Source organism: Taudactylus pleione, unplaced genomic scaffold (assembly GCF_031769625.1).
Source record: "Taudactylus pleione unplaced genomic scaffold, aTauple2 ptg000487l, whole genome shotgun sequence".
In the NCBI taxonomy this organism is placed as follows: Eukaryota; Metazoa; Chordata; class Amphibia; order Anura; family Myobatrachidae; genus Taudactylus; species Taudactylus pleione.
This window is the reverse complement of record NW_028284889.1, coordinates 5,228,167-5,248,657: the sequence shown is the minus strand read 5'-3', so window position 1 is coordinate 5,248,657 and position 20,491 is coordinate 5,228,167. Positions and strand designations below refer to the sequence as shown.

General features: G+C 40.2%; 1 protein-coding gene across 2 annotated transcripts in view; it reads left to right on the top strand.

The window, feature by feature from the left end:
- Positions 1-20,491, top strand: part of DOC2B (double C2 domain beta) — an 847,907-nt gene that overhangs the window by 376,936 nt on the left and 450,480 nt on the right. For both annotated transcript variants that reach the window (XM_088449544.1, XM_088449543.1), the window contains one exon: positions 7,607-7,681. In XM_088449544.1, coding sequence (XP_088305670.1) covers positions 7,607-7,681 — 75 coding nt within the window. The remainder of the gene's footprint in view (positions 1-7,606; positions 7,682-20,491) is intronic.

Here is a 20,491-nt window from a genome sequence, read left to right as displayed (position 1 = left end):
CCTAGGCCAGAACCATAACAAGGAGAATGCAACCCCTAGTTCAGTAAGATTATTAGTTTATCTGGGTAAATAAATCCATGCCCAGAGTTGATCTCTAAAACCAGAGTTGATCTCTAATATAGGCAAAGACTACTCTATGGGGCAGATTCAATTAGCCACGGGGTTTTCCCCGTGGCTAATTGCCGTGCCGGACCAATTCATTTGCCGGAGATTCCTCGCGAGTCCCCGCAGTCGGACTTTACCTCGCAGCTCATGGAGGTGCGAGGTAAAATCCATGTTAAAATAACCAATTTGGCCTCGCGTGCGGAAAAATAACACTGTGTTGACGCGCATGAGTCCCAATTTTACGGCACGGGAAGAAGGCTATTTAATTGAATAGCTTTTCCCCACGCTACGGGAATTTTGGACAGCAATCAGTCTAATTATATGTCTCAAACTAAATCAGAATTCACACACAGCTGTATAGAAAGCACTGCATGGTCTGTGTAGATGATGACTGGGACTAACTGACATGGTTCCTCAGGTGTGACCTACGGGTATCCAGCCGTGCAAATGCTGCCTAGGGAAAAGCAAAGTAGAGATGTGCACAGACTCCCGTGTTTTGGTTTTGCAAAATCACCCTCAAGTGTTTTGGTTTTGCAATCACCTACGCAGATAGGAATCCATCGCAGAGTGAGTGACAAACTGTGAGCATTTGGGAATGGTGACGGGGGAGTGACTGGAGAAATGCAGTCGTATCTGTCTGCTTGAACACCATTTCATGGGCGTGCATAAATTAGCCACTGCAACGGCATACGCAGCTTGAGTACTCACTACGTGCGATGAGGTTACAATTTCTGAGTAAGGTCTGACCTGTTGTAATTGTGCGTGAGGGGCCAATGTTACTCGATGTTCCCGAAGTATACGCAGGACTGCAAGATGTTTCGGGTGTGATATAGCTCTAGTGAGCGTCTCTATGCTGGCTGTGCGACGGAATTACAATATCATGCATTAGCATATTTTTGCAGCATGTCTGCGTGCGTAATCACAACTGTGATCACAATAACTATCTGTAATGAATCAGGTCCATACAGCCAGGTAAAAAAGTCTTGTACCTGCAGCCTAATTGGGTTGACCTTTAAGTCTGGTTACTCATGCACTATAGATGGGACATTATTGCGACTGGTGAGTCATACACAATCAATCTCAGTTAAGAGACAGCTTGTAGTGTTTAACAGTATAACTACTTGTCAACATTCATCAATGACCACCATATCTGGTAGGGTAGAGCATTGTGTATGACAATTGTAAATTCTCGTACCCTTTTCTTCACTCTGATGACTTACCAGAGTCTGAGGTGGAGCACTAGGCAGTAGATACAAGGTGAAAAGCCAATAAGCCTGCTCCCCTACCAGTAATATTGAGCAGGATAAAATAGAAGGTTATATGGTGCTCACTTAGACATGTCTTTACCCATCGCCAGCAGAACAAACACCTGCAAAATATATATTTTTTAAAAGGACATCTCATGTTGTATTACTAGACTTTACACAATTGAATAACATAATCTAAATGTCACAGACCCATGTAGAAGAATTAAAACATTTGAACTATTTCTAAACTAAGAAGGAAGCTTTATATATTATGTATAATACAAGAGTTTCACTTTACTGAAGTGGCACAGGCCTCAGTAGACTGAATGTTTCATTTTCACAAGATCACATTTGACAGGTTTCATTAGCAATGAATGATATAAGTCTTATTTTGCAATTCTCTCAGGTACGATTAAGATAATTAGTTTCACTTAAGTGAACCTGTGTAGTTGAAATAATAAAGTATAAGAGATCTTCATAGGTTGGTTCGCACATGCATATACTGTACACTTTCTTTTAGCTCACTGAAGCATTACTACTGCCCTTTTTAAAGGAAACAGTTTGCAGAGGACATATATGAGCATTATATTTAAGTATATATATGTTTAGATTAACCTAACATTGAAATGTCTTAAAATATATAAATATGTGTGCGCAGGTGCGTGTATTTTCTAGTTTCCGAAATAATTTTTTTATTTATCAAGGTACTTTTAGATTGACCTGAAATTATGGTCTAGTTTGGTATTCTAGCTGTCAGTTTTTCAGGATGTTTAGGAGAAATTTGTACCCTGCTTCTGTGGCTTTTCCCAGAGGTGTGGCTGACTTGCAGTGCAATTTTCCCTGAACCTATGGTTATGCTCATCCCACAATATGAACTCAATATGTTTAAATTCTGGTAATGTGCCGCACAATATATCAGACACAGTACCCAAACTTATTGTTTCTTCACCAAATAGTTTTTGCATAGCTTTAATGTAAATGGTGTTTTTTTGTTAAAAAAAAAAGGAGCTGGTACTCATCAAAAATTATAAGTTGATACAAAATGAATAGTAACGTCCACACTCTTCAAACACATCTTCATCATCATATGCAAACATTACTACAACCTAGCTGCACGGTTCCCCACACAATACTCGCCCTTTTCCCCAAGGTGAGCAATACTGGTTTTGGAATCTATATAAATGGAAAGCTCAAATGTTAAATTAACGGGACAGAGAGATATCCCGCACCAAGGATGAGTAGTTAGAGAAAAAGAGAATTTCCTATGTGAGATCCAACAAATATTTATAGTCAATTATCAAAGAGAAGGCATTCTTTAGTAGTTTATGTTGGCGGTGCTACGTTCTGATGATATACATATTATAAACTAAAGGAACAACAAAAGGGGTCATTTGAAGAAATTGCACTCAGATCCCTTCTATCAATAAAAACATATATTAAAATCATATGTTACTAGGTATGCTAGAGAATTAAGGTATCAGGAAAAACAATTGCACAGTAATTAATATTTTAAAATAATAGAAAAGAAAAATGTTGAAAAGAAAATAAATAAAGTGTTAGTTAAAAACTGCTGTGCACAGTCTACAGTATATTTAATATAATTATAAATAAAGACTGTATGGGGTCAATTCAACTACAGTAGGTGCAAGTTTTTGAGTGTGAGTTTGTTCTACGAAACGTGCACACTTTGCACTAATTGAAAGCACCTGAAAAACGTTCAATCCAATTAGAAATGCTACTTTGCGGTACTTGCGTCGAGGGTCGCAAGTTTTGTACAAAAAGCAACCTGGGAGAAGTGCATGAAAATGTGGGGAAACTATCCTGGACCCCAAAAAGTGACAACTGAGATAGAGGACCATATAGAAGGATATTAGTGGCCATAAAGAAGTACTGGAGGTTCCCACATCATTTCCACATTTCCACATACCTATACCACATCATTTACACCTCTACATACCTGTCCCACATCATTTACACCTCCACATGCCTGTCCCACATCATGTACACCTCCACATACCTTTCCCACATCATTTACACCTCCACCTGCCTGTCCCACATCATTTACTCCTCCACATACCTGACCCACGTAATTTACACCTCCACATACCTGTCCCACGTAATTTACACCACCACATACCTGTCCCACATCATGTACACCTCCACATGCCTGTCCCACATCATTTACACCTCCACATGCCTGTCCCAAATCATTTACACCTCCATATGCCTGTCACACATCATTTACACCTACACATACCTGTCCCACATCATTTACACCTCCACATGCCTGTCCCACATCATTTACACCTCCACATGCCTGTCCCACATCATTTACACCTCCACATACCTGTCCCACATCATTTACACCTCCACATACCTGTCCCACATAATTTACACCTCCACATATCTGTCCCACATCATTTACACCTCCACATACCTGTCCCACATAATTTACACCTCTACATACCTGTCCCACATCATTTACATCTACACATACCTATCCCACATCATTTACACCTCCACATGTCTGTCCCACATCATTTACACCTGCACATACCTGTCCAACATCATTTACACCTACACATACCTGTCCCATATCATTTACACCTCCACATACCTGTCCTATATCATTTACACCTCCACAAATACCTCTTCACCTGAAAACTGACATGTCTTTATTGGCCAAATTATGCTATTTAAAGCAAGTGCATGATCATTCATTGGGATGGGTATAACAAAGGTTCTGCACTGTGTTGAGTTATTTCTACCTTAAAATAAAGGTTTTCCTTTCCTTTTCACCTGCTCAGAGGGGGTTTGCAAAAGCAAGTTTGCAATTGAATTGCAGCTGAAATTTCTTGTGCGAGTTTGCCATGGGACAGCTTGCAGAACCCCACTCGCACCTAATCTAAATTGACCCTTATGTGTGTGCACTGTGTCAGTCAATAACAAATAGAAACAGTAACAATTTATCATTTTAATCAGAATCAGGAGATGATTTGTATCAGTAGCATATTTATATGAAGGCAGCTGAGTATGTTGTTACAAAATTAATGACACTTTGTTGCAAGTCGTAAAGACCAATTAGCTGCCGATTTATGTTAAATAAATCACAGTATAAGTGTTCCATTAATCCACTTCACTGTGTTATATAGTCCTTATTCACTCACTTTACAATGGATATTGGCTCTGAATCAGGGCGGGCGGCCGTTTTTTTTTCTCACCGGCCTCCAGGCCGCTCGCTAAGCTGTGGGTGACCACCCACAGCTTTTGCGGGCGGCCTGGCGATGGTCACAATTATTGCGACCATCTGGCTTGCGACGAGACCCTTGTGGTAGGGTCTCATCCACCGCAAGCCCTAGTGAACTTCCTGCTCTAATAGAGCACTTGCGGGTCTGAATCAGGCCCATTGTGTGTTAAAGGGGTTATGGTCTGATACCATTCTTGCATTTGTCGGTAATGGAGTTTTACACATCAGGTATACGGTATCAGATATAAGGTGTTTATTGGTATTGCAGTTCCATTTCATATACCCACTATTGAATATGCACAAACACATTTATATACAAATGGTTCCCCTGTGAGTAATCCAAATCGATTGTTTGCCATTATATGTGCTCCTATATATGTGTAAAATTAAATGGTCCCCTTATGGGTGAACCATCTAAAATAGTGCAAATGGCAGCAGCAGAGCAATCCTTGAGCTGTCGGGTGTAATGTTAAGTCTGAAGCATATATCATGGTGCCGGAGTAGAGGTGTTAAGGTGCCTACACACTTGGCGATTTTTTACACAATTCCGACAGATCGTGACGACAAATCGTGTAAAATATGCCTAATCGCGCATTTCCACTCACGCTCACGAATCCGATGCGCGACTCCACTGTTCATACATCGCATCTCCAGATCTGCCGTGCTGTAGTGCAGATCTGACAATCTCAGTCACGATGCACTGGAATAGTTAGGCACAATAGATCGTTTGTCACATTGGACTGTTTTTTAACACCAAATCATGCCCACGACTGCCGGGGAGCTGCTGGGGAGAGTTCAAAGGGAAATCGGACACATCATCAGATCGTGACCACATTGCCTAGTGTGTAGGCACCAGTAGACTCACAGCACATATCTCATGCGGATAATAAACTGTACTAGCTTAAGGAGGTAGTAATCTGATAAACAGTTGCTCAATGTGGTTTCGTGCTGACAAGCACCTTCATCAGGAGGATCATGATCCTGACGAAGGTTCTAGTTAGCACGGAATCCTTGGAGACAACATATATCTATTGGACAGCGGAACAAAGGTATTTCTACCCAGAACAAAACTTCCTCATTATACTCGCTGTGGGACATGGTCTTCTAATATACAGTAAGTGGATACAGAATTAAGGGACACTGTAGAATATTCAGACTTAAATATGTAGTACAGTATACTTTTAGGAGAAGTGGTCACTGTTCCGTAGGTGTACGTGAAGAGGCAATATCAAGAATGCTTGTAAATAATGTCCAGCAATGAAGATGGGAGAAAAAGTTACCAGTCCTTCTGCCAGGTAGAGTCCCATAAGCAAAGATAATCGACTCCTATATTCCTCTGCTGTAGAATCTGAATATAAGTCCCGATTTGCTGGTGGTGGAAAAAAATCTATAATTACCAAATGTCTGAGTAAAATCTTAGGGTACCTAACACGTTTTCTTGTGGCAAAACCCTCAGCTTAGTCAGAGTCTTTCACAGAAAAAGATGATGTTTTGCATCATTCTGAGATACAAACTTGGGGAGAAAATCTGATCCAAAACTGAACCGCTTATTTATATTTCAAATATGTTTCTTTTTCTTAGCTATTCGGCCTATAAAGCCAGCATTCCGTCTACATGGGAGTAACTACCATAGGTGCAAGGGTTGCAACTGCTATGGGGCTCAGAGCTGAAGGGGGGTCATGTTTCTTGTCAAAGTTACATGTGTTATATACATTTTTCACCACTGGGTGGTACAGAGGGGCCCTTACAAACTACTGCTTTGTTGCCTTCAAATACCTAGTTACGCCCCTGCCCGTTGACATCTTTTTACTGTGGCAGCTAACACTGTAACTTGTTACACTTGTAACTTTGGCAAATCTTGAAACCTCCATTTGTTTGCTGAATCTATTTTAAAGTAATTTAGAAAATAATAATAGTCGTTAAATTCCAAACAACATTTCTAAATGAAGAACTTGATTTGGTGCCTGTTTATTATGTAGCTATTTTAGGCTTCCTGTGTTTATTCCAAGAACAGCAAAAGCTTTGTGGTCACTTCACATAAAGTTTTCTGTTGAATCATTCAGTTTATTTAATATTGTATTTATATACTGTATACATCAATATAAGGCAGTAATAATAATTGGTGCACTGTAGATGAGTGAGGCAAATGCAGTGAAGGAAATATATTTTATTTATAATACGGACAGGGTTGTTTTGTCTTGGAGGGAGTTTTGGCATCAAATTGCCTGTACTTACCATGAAGAGGCTAGTAGATGAAGCGATAAAATGGCACTTGGAAGTAGCTTTCTTGCATATAGAGAAGTGTATTTTAAATTCCTTTGTGAAAAAAAATTCTAATCCAAAATACCTAGTACACTATAAGTGAATTTGTATGCAGGTAATTCAGGAAAAAGTAAGTAAGGACAGGGAATCGCTCACAGGGAATCGCTACCAGTAGCAGAGTATATAAGTTGTGTCAGACATCGCATGATATTTGCCGCAAAAAGGATAGGTGTATGAGAGGACTCATCTGTATTTGGACCAGAATGCTGTAAAGAAAATTTTATTTTATACTCTTTAAAGTGATGAACGAGAGTTTAGGAGCAGCCTGCTCAATTGAAAACTATTTTAAAAATGTGAGTGTCAGGTGGGAAGTATGGAGGGTGGGGGCAGTAATTGAATTGTAAATCTTAGAGTTTGTGGCCATTTGTTTCTGGAAACTTTTTTAAGTGTGTGTGTGTGTGTGTGTGTGTGTGTGAGCGTGTGTGTGTGAGCGTGTGTGTCTTTTTACAAATACATAATACAATGCAGGGACTAAAGAGCAGCTTGTAAAATATAATGTATATGAGTATGTCATTTATATGGCTTTAAAATTACACCATTACAAAAAGTGCAACTCAAATAACTAACATTTAAATTTATGTCATGCACATATACTTTAAAATGATCTTACTAATATGACTGATGTGTATTATTCATGTTATGGGAATCTTTTCTAAGAACCTTAATGTGGTGCTTTCTTTTAAAGGGCCTGAAACCGATGGACCACAATGGACTTGCTGACCCATATGTTAAATTACATTTACTTCCAGGTGCTAGTAAGGTAAGTTCACTTTCATACATTTCCAAGTTTAGTTACAATTGTTTTTTGGACATAGCCTATAATGCTAGGAAGTTTGTTCACTATAACGGAATATTGCTCTTTGTTTTACTACTAGAATGTCAAACTTGAATCAGTCTGGACCTTTAACTTTGTTCTCTCTAATGTCCATGCACAGCCACTGATAAGGGGGTGGTAGGTCTCTGATCCCCCACTCCCACCCCCCACCCTCAACTCCGGCTCTACTAAATCTTGGCTGGGAACGTATTCTTGAAATTTCCTGCCCAGAGCCCCTTCCAGGATCCTTGTTTTGGGTTCTAGAATCAACTCTATGCCAAAATCAGCCTCAAAATGATGTTTGCCAGGCCATAGAGCAGCAGTCTCCCCACTTTTGCAACTGAAGCTTCGGGGATCCAGTATCTTGCTTTACCTACTGGATGTGTCACTAGGATCTCTTGAGGTGCTGCTGCACTGCAGTTACCTGGTGTGGCTGAAGTGCAGAGCCTCCACTGGACCTCCAGGGATGAGGGAACCCACCAACACACAAGTACTCCAGTTCCCACAAATGAAAAGAGGTTCATTACATTTACATTGCCCTACATTTTAAACACAAGACCACTGGGGTGATCATAAAGGGGCATATTGTGGTGATCATAAAGGGGCATACTGAAACAGATTCCTGCAAGTTGTGAAAGGAAAGGGCAAAGAATGTGGCAGAGGTTTTGCAAAGCTCTAGTTACAGCTGTGAGTTATGGCTAGAGGCATCAGCCAAGTCAGTCTTGGCCAATTTTGCGTGCTCACATTGATCTTCACCCACATATGAAGAGCAGCAAACACCCTACCATCTGAAAACCAGACTTGCTGGCAGATCAGCCACACTGCATGTCATGAGTTATGCCATGGTGCATTTTAAGATGGTAGAGTAGCCAAGTGATAAAGGTTTGTCTGCTGTTACATTGGTATAGGACTGTAGGAAGAGAAGACAATGGTCATGGGAGAGGGGGAGCAGCACCAGAAAGAATGAGAGAGAGAGAAAGAAATATATATTTATTATACCTGGTTTCTGCATCACAGAGGTGCACTAAAATAAGGTCCTGCTTATAGGGATAGCGTTCTCACGGTGGTGTTTATATGCATGCTGATAATATAAGCACCTGCCCATACAATTTTTCTATGAATGACTTGCTGTCGGCTGAGAGGGAAGGGAAAATGAGAAGAGGGAAGGGATGGGCACTGCTCCAGATGACATCAGGCAAGTCTGAAGTCACAGTCAGAGCAGGTGAAAAGTGTCAGTGGGAGCAGCACTGGTTTATAAGATCCATGACTGCCACCTGTATCGATTATTATTATTAGTAAATTGTATTTTTAGGGAGCTACAAATGTTCCAATATCGTGGCAACTACAGTATGTTACAGAAAAAATTTCAGTAGTAATCTACAATGACAGCATGAATCATATGTAAACAAAGTGGATGTCACCTACAAAGTGCACCCGATGGGCACTGTTAAAATATTTCAGTCTTAGTTTAGTTGTCCAATTGGGATAGGGAGGCTCAACATATTTCTATGTAAAATATCTACCCACACCCAATTTAAATATTGATTAAATTTTTGACAAAGTGCTGTGTTCATTAACACTGCTCTCACATATTAAAAGTATAGATGAGACACAATATCTTCCAGATCACTTGATAAAACAGGGCCCTGTGAATCATGTACAAATCCTTGGGCATTTTGGTACTAAATCTTAGATTGAAAGCTGTCACAAGCATGGCCCTCTTCTCTAATGTGCTTTTCCTTCCCTCACTTATACCATCATCTCCTCCCCACTGCCATAACAGCACTAAACCTTTGGGTTCTGCTGCCCTGCTGCTTATTTGAGCATTCTGACTGTCAGGCCCGGCTCTTGGGGTGTTCAACTAGTGCGGTCGAACAGGGGCGCCACCCCATAGAGGGTGCACCCCTCCCAACATTCCGATATCAGTGGGACAGCACTGTCCCGCTGTTCCACTCGTGGGCCGAAGTGTCCCGCAGGTGGTCTGATTGGGAGGTTGGGCACCCCCACCGCCGCAGATGTGCGGCTGTGGCCAAACCCTGGAGTACCTGAATGGATCCTGCGCACATGCGCTCAGCATCCATTCAGTGCTGGGAGAGGGCTGGGGGAAGCCCAGCTAGTAACGGAGTGCTAGCCCCCAGCCCCCTTCCTGGCATTACATGGGAGGCGTTCCATGCGGGCAACCCCCAAATAATATTGCGTAGGGGGCGTGGTCTATGGTAATTAGGTCACGCCTCCATTTTCGGTGCTGCGGACCCCTTGTGGTGCCAATATAAATAAAGGATAATAATAATAACAACCATAACTTACTGCTGTTATAGAGTAGGCAAACAAAAGTTTAATGCCAATGCTGAAAAATAGACAGTACTGTGGTCACTAGGGATTGGGAATCAAGCAGACCTCAAAGAGATGATAAACATGCCAGCTAAGGTCATTGTGTAACAGTCACAGGGTCCACAGAATCTCATATCCATTACACAACAATCCCTGCAATAGCCAATCAGGACTGCCTATAATGATTTGAGCATCTCCACCCAAAATGGCCAGTCCTTGGGTGAATCAATTGTGTGTTGCTTATTTTTAGTAAAGTGGTTACCTAAGTGGATAAAGCCCTCTATTAATTAGAACCAACATTGATACTAATCTTACCTATCCTAGCATGGTGATTACTAGGTAGGGAAAAGGACCCAAAGAGGTGCCAACTATGTGAGCTTTCTAGAGTTAGATATGGAAAACACTTGTATAACCACACAAAACTAAGGTATACCTTTTTTTTTTTTAAACTAATTTTTTGTTCCATTTTCCATCCTCTTCCATCTTCTTTCACCATCTCCATTCCTCAGCTCTTTTGCTTTAGGTTCTGTCCTCAGCCAGATAGTTTTGGAACAATATTATATAATGTTCCTCCAATTCTCATACCTATGATTGTTTGATTGTGTTGGGAAAATATTTGACTATATAAGAGACTATCCTCTGCAAAATTGTTAAATCCACTCCATCCCAACAATTGGATAGGCTGGGAGTGTTTTTTTTATTACAGTTTCAGGTTATATTGGATCCAGAAAGAAGATATGGAATTATAAATGTTTATGTTTATTTTACTTTGGTATTTGTTTGGATTGTTTTTCCTTTGGAACACTAAGGCCAAGGGATTAGCTTGACTTTGAGTAGATAGTTTGCTAGGTCTGCTTGGAGAAGGTACTGTTAGGTATTTCAATATGAGAGTGATGGGACTGTTGCATAGCTCACATATTAAATACTGCAGTTATCAGCAGGAGACATTATGGGATGGGGTGGGCGGTCTCAGGTTCCTGTTGGACCCTCTGCAATAAAATTACTGAACCTTCCTTGGTAGGTTTTATACAGATAGGTACTACTGTTCAAATAAAATCTGTTTGTATAGAAACAAAAATACAGACTACACAGGGCTAAACTATGACTAATGAATTGAAGCAGAGCAAGTGTGATAATACAGAACAAATAGATATGATATGCCTGTCAGAACTGAATGACACAGTATGTGTTATGTTCTGGATCTCTTTATTTCACATGTGTATTTTCTCCAACTGATATTTGCATGTTTGTATAGACAGCCTGCTGCTGAAAAGAAATGCACATACTTTTGAATTAAAAAAAAAAATCATTATTATTGTGATTTTTGAGAAATTTCATCTACCTCATGAATAAAGCTGAAAAGAAAACAAATTAGCCAGCAAACACACTTGGCATTATTGAAAAGCCCTGGTGCTTCGAATATTTGAAATGACAGAAACAAAATCCTAAATATTTCTGATAATTATCATTCTGTGCTAAGGATTTATGGCAAGCGCAAGTGATGTGGTACTGAGAGGACAGCTCCATCACTTACTCTATGTCAATATTTGAAACAATTATTGTAGGTTACTTAAAGCTGCACAAAAAGTTATTTCTGTTCACAACTTGTAACTGGCCACGGAGGTTAGTGTGAGCAGACGGATAAATCAGATCCCTTGTAGATTTTGACTTTTTAAACCTTAGAACCTGAAGAAATCGCTACACATAGAAAATCCATTATGAAAGATATATTCTTATTGTCTCTAAAAAAGAAATGAAAAGAAAAAGTCAGTGAATTGGTATATGAGCATGGGTTTTATTGTGTAACCCTGTTTTAAGGAGAAAGCCTTAAATTCATAGCCACCATAGTTTTGCCTATTTTTACAAACAAAATTGTACACAAATTACAATCGGATTGACAGACTTTTTTTAACTTGCTGTTTTACTCCAGAAATCTAATTTTACCACATATATAATCACTGTTTATTGTTAAAGAGACATTCCTGTTTAGTGTATTATGTCAGATTGCTGTTTTAATAGCAATCTATTCCTGGAGAAAGTTGAAGGTGGATGGGCATCCTTCTAGGGAAATAGAGTGTTATACTGATTAGCAGCGGCTCCAGTCCTCCTACTGACGCAGAATCAGGCAATGTCATGCCACATCCTGGGCCTGATTACACTATGCAACAAATTTAATTTATTTTGTTTGTCCTTGTGTTTGAAGTGTTATTTCCTATTTGCCTATCCCCCAAGAGTATAGAAAATGCCAATTATTCCCCACAAACGTTTCTTTTGTGAATGTCAGAGAGAGATATTTTGTTTTTATTTTCCAGTTTATTTCTGATACTTCAGTGCAATTGCATAGCAGGGACTGCAGAGCAGTCCAACTCTGCCAGAGGGGAGCCCAATAACACTGACTGTACCTTACTAGAAGCCTTGAAATATGATGAGTAGGGCTGGAAGGTCATCGGAGACTTAAAAATTCTTAATGGGTCTTCAAGGCGGTTTTACCAAGTTTCCCTGCTTTCTTTCCTTTGGAACAGCAGAGACACCTAGGTGCACTACAACAGACTACAGTGGCCACAGCGGACAGAGTTCTGTGTGGAAACGAATGAATAACGTGAAGTAGGAGCAACTGATGGATGCCTGGAAGGTGCTGATGCCTCCACTACACATCAAGTTGGGCCTTATGAAAAAAATTGTTAGAGCTCTAAATAAGGATTCAGCAGCCTTCAAGTACCTTCAATACTTCTTCCCTAAGCTATTTGAGGCAAAGGTTAAACCCGGTGTTTTTGTGGGACCACAGATTCAGAAGATCCTGCAGTGCAAAAAATTCTCAAAGATGCTCACTTAGAAGGAGGAAGCAGCTCGGACCAGCTTTATTGCAGTGGGTCAGGGCTTCCTGGACAATCACAAGGCCGAAAACTGTGCGGAGTTGGTTGAGACTTTGGTGAAGATCTTCGGCTCAATCAGGTGCAGGATGTCCCTCAAAGTCCATATTCTTGATTCTCATCCTGAGAAATTCAAGGAGAACATGGGAGCATTCTCGGAGGAGCAAGGCGAGAGCTTCTACCAGGATGTACTGGAAGTTTGAACGCCGCTACCAAGGACAGTATAGTGAGAACATGATGGGGGACTACATCTGGTGGCTGATTCGTGATAGTGATGTACTGTATTATTGTAAATCTCGAAAAACTACTGACTTCTAATTATTTCGTGGTCATATTTGTACAACTTTATTTGTTTATTTTTACACATAAGTTGATTTTTTTTCTCACATTGTGTAAAAGAAATTGCAAATTCACCCTTTTCTCATCTGAAATAGGTACATTTCAAAGTAATAAATGTCCTGGTCACAAAAGCAAAGTTTAAGGGGAATAAATATAATTTTCAGTACTTTTGATACATAAGCAAATAAGAAACAACACTTACTACCCAATGACAAAAAAATTGTTACATAGGGCTCTATTTATTAACATTATTTTTACTAAAATGTTTTCACACCCTTTTCACATTATTTTAGTTTCACCTACAGTTACTGTAGGGCAATTAGAGTAGTATTCATAAAATTCTACTCCAACCCCTAAGTATCACTTATTTTTAGTAAGCAGATCGTATTTTCCATAATTGTAATGGGAAATGTGATCCGACCAAAGTTACTTAAAATAAATTGTAAAAAAATGCCGGGGAAAGCCCTCTGACAACGCCACCTCCAGGTGGCGTCTCCCCCGGCTACCGGGCTCCTACTCTGCTCTAAAAGGCCGAGAGCAGAGCCGGTCTCAGTGATCAGCTGTGTGGTCTAAACAGACCGCAAGCTGATACACTGCAAAAAAAAAAATTGTCAAAAAAAAAATTCACTTACCTGACTCCAGGGACCGGTGGTCAGGGCTCAGGTGATGACTCCCCTCCGGTCAGCTGGTCTCCCATGCTGCACTGCGGCGCCGTCATCAGGTGATCGGGTCCCAGTGCAGTATGGGATATCAGCTGACCGGAGGCATGGAAGGCATCACCGGAGCACCGATGACTGCAGGTAAGTGCTATTAGGGGAGGGGGGTGCAGGGGGGGCACGGGGGGGTCCGCGATTGCTGGGGGCAGGGCTTAGTGTCAGAGGCGGAGCTTAGCGTCGGGGGGGTAGCAGCAGTGGCCGGTCGGCGCATGCGCGGGGCACTAGTCACTGTATTTTTTGGCAAAAATATCGTGACTAGAGTGCGGAGGGGATTCGCAGGAACAGAGCTTTCTCGCAAGCTCTGTCCCTGCAAGGGATTTGTGGTAAATCGAATTCAGTCGATAATATCACACTACAATCTGCATTACAAATCCGGATTTGTAGTAAATAGAGCCCATAGTGTTATTACAAAAACAGTAATCACACACATCTCAATGTGTCAGGAGTCAAGAATATATTGGGTCTGGACGGAGATAAAGTACCAGCCAATCAGCTCCTAACTGTCATTTTTCAAACACAGCCTGTAAAGTGACAGTTAGGAGCTGATTGGTTGTTGCTTTATCTCCATCCACTTTATCTCTCTCCAATGCTAAATACATAGACCCATAGCTTTTTATTAACCCAAAATAGATATTTATCTACACAGTAGGACCAAAAACTATTTGAACTTGATATTTTGTTTAAATACATGATCCGTAATGTTCATATTTTTTGTATAACAGATCATTGAATGTTTGAATATCATATGTTCTAAAATAATAGACCTCGAGACATTATGAAAAAAGGCCAAACATACAGTATATGATTGGTTGCAACATGGTATAATGCACACTGATAATAATAGGATTTACAATAATAGATAATATGTACCAGTGAATATAATAATAATAAAAATAATAATAACAATAACAGTAAAAATGAAGGACCATAAGGTTCAATAAGTTAGAAAATATAATGAACTAAAATGAACAAACTTGTCTGTATAGTGCAATTGTGTAAGGCCGTATAATTTGCTCCAGTCATATGATAGGAATACTTGTAGTATGAAGAATAAAATCAGCATACATACTTTTGTAATAGACAGTGGTCCATGCAGTTTTTCAAAATGAAAAGTGCAGTGGTAGAATCAATGTAAAAAGGACTCAGTAGGAAAGCAAGTTGTAAGGCTGCTGATGTGATAAGAGGGATAAATCCATAGTTTCTGTGATGTAACAGTGTCGGACAGATCTGATCTGATATTTTTAATTCAGTGAGGTAAATTAAGCTGGCCATACAGTACATCAGCAATCACAAAACATTATTAACCGATTCTGCATTTTTTTGCCAATTTGCGCCCATACGTTGGCAATATTTTACAGTGATTTGCAGATCTTTTTCATCCAAAGATCGGATTTGCAAATAATGAAAATGCCCATATTTCATTTCAGAGGGTCATCATTTTATTAATCACATATAAAGACAATTGTTCTATTGGCGAAATGGTCTTCAAAATGGCTGATCGTTGCTATACACTGGCATCTACTATACAACCCAGATTGGTCTGCAAAATCCAACATGTTGGACAACCTGATTCACCAATTTCGATAATTTTTTTGGTATAAATTTGTGATCGGAGAACTTCATACATTGCTGATTTTTTTACAAATTCATCTTCAAAATGCAGAATTGGCCCAAATGATTGCTGATGTATGGGTCCCATTACTTGAGTGGTGCTTTTCTGGGAGACAAAATAGGTCTTGATGGTGACATCATGATTTATGTTATGGGATTTCTAATTGGTGGGCAGATCGTATCTTTGGCATGTAATATATATTTTAAGTGTGCGTTTTAAAAATGTGTTGGATGTGACAAGTACTTATTAAGTAAGAAAGAGGAAAGGAGAGAATTAGTAGATATGTGTAAGGTGTGATTACATAAGAACTAAAATATGATGTACTCTATATAAAAGGTATATGAGGTATGTGTGGGCATAAGTGATTATAATAGGTACTAAGGGGCAGAGCCGTAACTAGACTTTTTGGTGCCCGGTGCCAGAAAGAGCATTGGCGCCCCCTAATTTTTCAAACGGACATAATGCATCCAAAAAAAGGCCATGGCTTCATGGGGAAGGGCCAGGGAAGAGATAGGAGAGGCCAGGAGATGCTGGGGATGAAATAAGAGGAAGCTAAAGCAAGAATGATAATAAACAGAAATCTGACAGGCCCAAACAGCGCCCCCTGACCTGTGGTGCTAAGGGGTTTATTTACTAAGCATCGGGTTCTAAATCCTGGCGGTTCCTATTGTGATTATGCCCGAAATGTAAAAGGACAATGGTTTTACTAGTAAAACCTAGCTAGTAAAAGCATTGTCCTAAATTTTGGGCATAAATGCGATCAGAAGCGCAGTGTTTTAGAACCCAATGCTTATTAAGTAAACCCTTAAGAATGAAAAGTTCCTAAGTCTATGTCAATGTAAAGACCTCTTGTGAATAATCTTTTCAGTTCTTGGATCCAATAGGTTTCTCTTTCTGACAGATGACATACGGTTATGTTATGGCCCTTCCTCTGTGTTCATGAAAGACTAGATTTAGTCCAATGTATATGAGGGCATTTGGAGCCTACACATGTTTCTCAAGAAAGTGTTTGGAACACTGTTAGTGGGTAGATTCAGAAGATGTTTTCTTATTCTTGTCTTCAGTGCTCTTGTAGTTTTTCACACATATTGGTGGCCACACGGTATTTGAGCAGATAGATGACAAATGTTGTTGCGGTTTATAATATGTGACATTTTGTATGTTTTTTGTTATTGGCAGTATTGCAGAATTCTTTAGTCTTTATTCCTGTTTTGGAGGCCTTGCAAGTTTAGCAGGGATAGACACCTTTATTGGTATCTTCTAGCAAGGATTAGTTCTTAAAGACTTCTTTGCTAACTTTTTTTTAACATTGTTCTACCTGAAGATTACTGTAGGTTTTTAAGAACAATTTCAATGTGAACAAGTCTTTGAGTAATAAGTTCCAGTGTTTCTTATTATTTTCTGTATCTATGTAAATTGTACTACAGTATTGTGTGATGAAAGGAGTAGGAGCTTTTTGATTCTTTATATGTACTTTCCAGGAAGTATTTTTGTTCTAGTTTGATTGCTTCTTTCTAGTATGCTTCAAGATGTTCCCTGTCATAGGGCCTGATTCATCATGGATCGCAACTGCAACAGCATACGCAGATCGGCCGATGGTGCATATTCCGCATGCGTATGCACTGCAGTGTGCATGCATGAGTTAGCATTGCGATCGCAATGCAATCCCCTGCACAGATACAAAGCCATCACAGACCGAGGGAGGGGACGACAGTATTTGTGGGTGGTGACGGGGGAGTGGTCGAAGAAACGCAAGTGTGCCTGTCCATTTGAATGCCGTTGCATGGGCGTGCATAAACTAGCCACTGGGACGGCATACGCAGCTTGAGTGCTCACTGCATGCGACGAGGTTAACAATTTCTGAGTAAGGTCAGACCTGTTATAATTGTGCGTGGGGGGCCAATGTTCCCGATGTGTACACAGGACTGCAATGTATTTCAGATGTGAGATAGCAGTAGTGGGCGGTAGTGGGCATCTTTATGTTGGCTGTGTGACGGCTTTGTGTTAGCATTTATTAGCATATTTTTGCAGCAGACCTATGTGCGTAATGGCAGCCACGATTGCAATAGCAATCCGTAATGAATCAGACCCATAGTCTCTTTTTTCAAATATGTCCATGCGCATGTTTGCTTGAGTTTCAGAGATGAATGGTTTCAAAAAGTTGGTTATTAATTAATCTAAATTGTCTTTGTGGTATGTTTTTTATCTACTTCTTATGGCGTGTATCCACTACACGAGAAAAATGTGCGATTGAACGATTACTACATCGTTATCGTTCAATCGTTCATCAATCGTGCAGTGAATATGCCGGCAACGACCAGCGATGTGCGCTCCCGCTGGTCGTGGTCGGCATTTGTCATTGCCTGAACATGCAGGCCAATCTGTTGATATCGACAGGTTGTGTATGTTTGGGGATGAGGAAGGGTGCCTGCACTGAACAACATATCGTCCAGTGTGGGCACATTATCCACTGCACAGGATGATGAATGATTGAATGATTATAATGTTGTAATCATACAGTTGTTCCGCTCTCGTGTAGTGGATACGCGCCATTATAGTGACAACTTTTTGGAAGTAAGTACTTCTTAGCAGCAACCTTTTTAAAATGTGTAATGGTATTGATTTTACCTTCTGATCCATAGATTTACAAATCCAGGAAGGTAATTCATTGAGTGCTCATGGTGAAATTCAATTTTTTAGGGTTTTGTCGGGAATTCAGAGAGTGTCTTTTATCTCCCATCCATTTTACAATAATGTAGTCTATACAGCATTTTCAGAAGATTAGACAGAAGAGCTTGTTATTCCATATATATGTATCTTTCCACCTAACCATAAAAAGATTTGCATATCCTGGCGCAAACTTAGTTCCCATTGCCATGCCTTGTATTTGTAAAAATAATTCTCAGAAAATGTAAAATAATTATGGTTGTGGATAAAATCAATGCTTTGGATTAAAAACTAAATCTGAACTCAATCTGTGAAGAATTTTTAAAAATACTACCTTGCAAATGTTTGATTGAAGTATATAGTGAAGAGACCTCAGCTGTGCAAAGAATAAAATCATCCTCTCATTTGATTGTGTTTAAAATATTTATGATGTTTGTGGAATCTCTTAAATAGGAAGTTACTATGTTTTGTAAAAATGTGTTACCATAACTAGACAGTCTTTTGGTTAGAGGCTCTTTAGCAGATATTACTAGACATCCAGGTGAATTTACGGGATTCTTATAGAGTTTGGGTAACATGTAAATGTTTGGTATTCTTGGATGTTCTTTATTTAAAAAGTCAAACTCAATTTTATACAGAATAACATCTTAAAAGGTGTTTTTTAGAATATTAGTTACTGTAGCTCTTTTTCTGTATTCACTAGACAGAGCCTTGTATGTTTCAGTGTCTGATAGTACTCTGTGAGCTTTTTAAAGGTATTATTATTGGTATTGTTATTAACAGTTACTTATATAGTGCCAACAGAGCTGGATTAAGGCTATGGTGCCCCTGGGGCACTTAAGACATGGGGCCCCTATTAAAGTGTTAAAATGGCCATCCACTATACAATTTTCTGTCAGATATCTGTCCAATCTGGCTGGTTGGAATGAAAATCTGGTAATGTATGGGAGCAAATGACAGTCAATCATATGGTTTTAAACACTGAAAAAAATGAAAAAAAAATTGGTTAAATTTGTGTGTTTTAACCAATTTGATTGAACAACGATTTTTGTCTATTTTCAAGTGTGAGCAGATGGACGATTGTCATTTGCTCCCATACATTACCAGGTTTTCATTCCAACCAGCCAGATTGGACAGATATCTGACAGATAATTGTATAGTGGATGGCCAGCTTTAGGTGGATGAATTATATCACTATATATAATGTATTTTTTACAATATAATATGTGTGTAGGTACATGTTACAGCTACTTACCATTGAGTGCATCTGTCCCAATCCACCAATCCCCTCTCCTGGACAGTTGGTGTTCGAAGTCCGAGCCTCAGGGGCGTGTCCGGGGCCCCCTCCTCTCTCCCCGGCTGCCGTCAGCAAACTGACCGCAGCGGTAGACTCCGGGGACTAGAGTGTGCTCTGAGTTTACTGCGCATGCACAGTTCACTGGGAGAAAGACGTGGTAGCCATTTTCCCAGTGATTTCCTACTGTGCATACGCAAAACACCGGGAAAATGGCTGCGGTGGCCATTTTGCAGGTGTTTTCAGCAGCACTACTCCGTGGGACATCGGAAAGGTAAGCATGAAAAAGAATTATGAGTGCAGGGTGTGCACCCTGCACCCATTATAAATACGCCCCTGCCATGCCTCCAGATCTGCAGAGATGGAAATGTGTAAATCCATATTCGGATTTCTTCGGTTTTTGGAATACCTGCAGGGGAGGTCCGCCAGGTGTTGTGGGAAGGTGGCAGGTGGTGCGGGGGGGTCTGGAGAGTGCTGCAGGGGGGTATGGCATGTGCTCCGGGGTCTGGCATGTGCTGCCGGGAGTTCAGCGGGTGTCGCGATGGGTTCCGGTGTGTGTGCTGAGGGGTTCAACAGGTGTCGTGGGGGGGGTCCAGCGTCTGCTGCGAGTGTTCGAGGCAGTTCCCACTGGGGAAGCCACGCCCACACCTCTAGTCATTGTACATTGCCCCTAGTGATGTCATAACATCAGATCACATCATGGCTACCCAGATTTTTGTAAGATTTTGGTTTTTGAAATATATACGGTTATGGGAGACTCAACCTGTGTATATATATATATATATATATATATATATATAAATTCTTCCAAGACGGGCAGCACTCCACGGACTTCATCAACAGACACGAGACATGAGATTTAGGCCCTCATTCAGAGGCAGTCGCAAGAAGCGATCGCTCTCTCTGAATGAGGGCGGCCGCTTGATT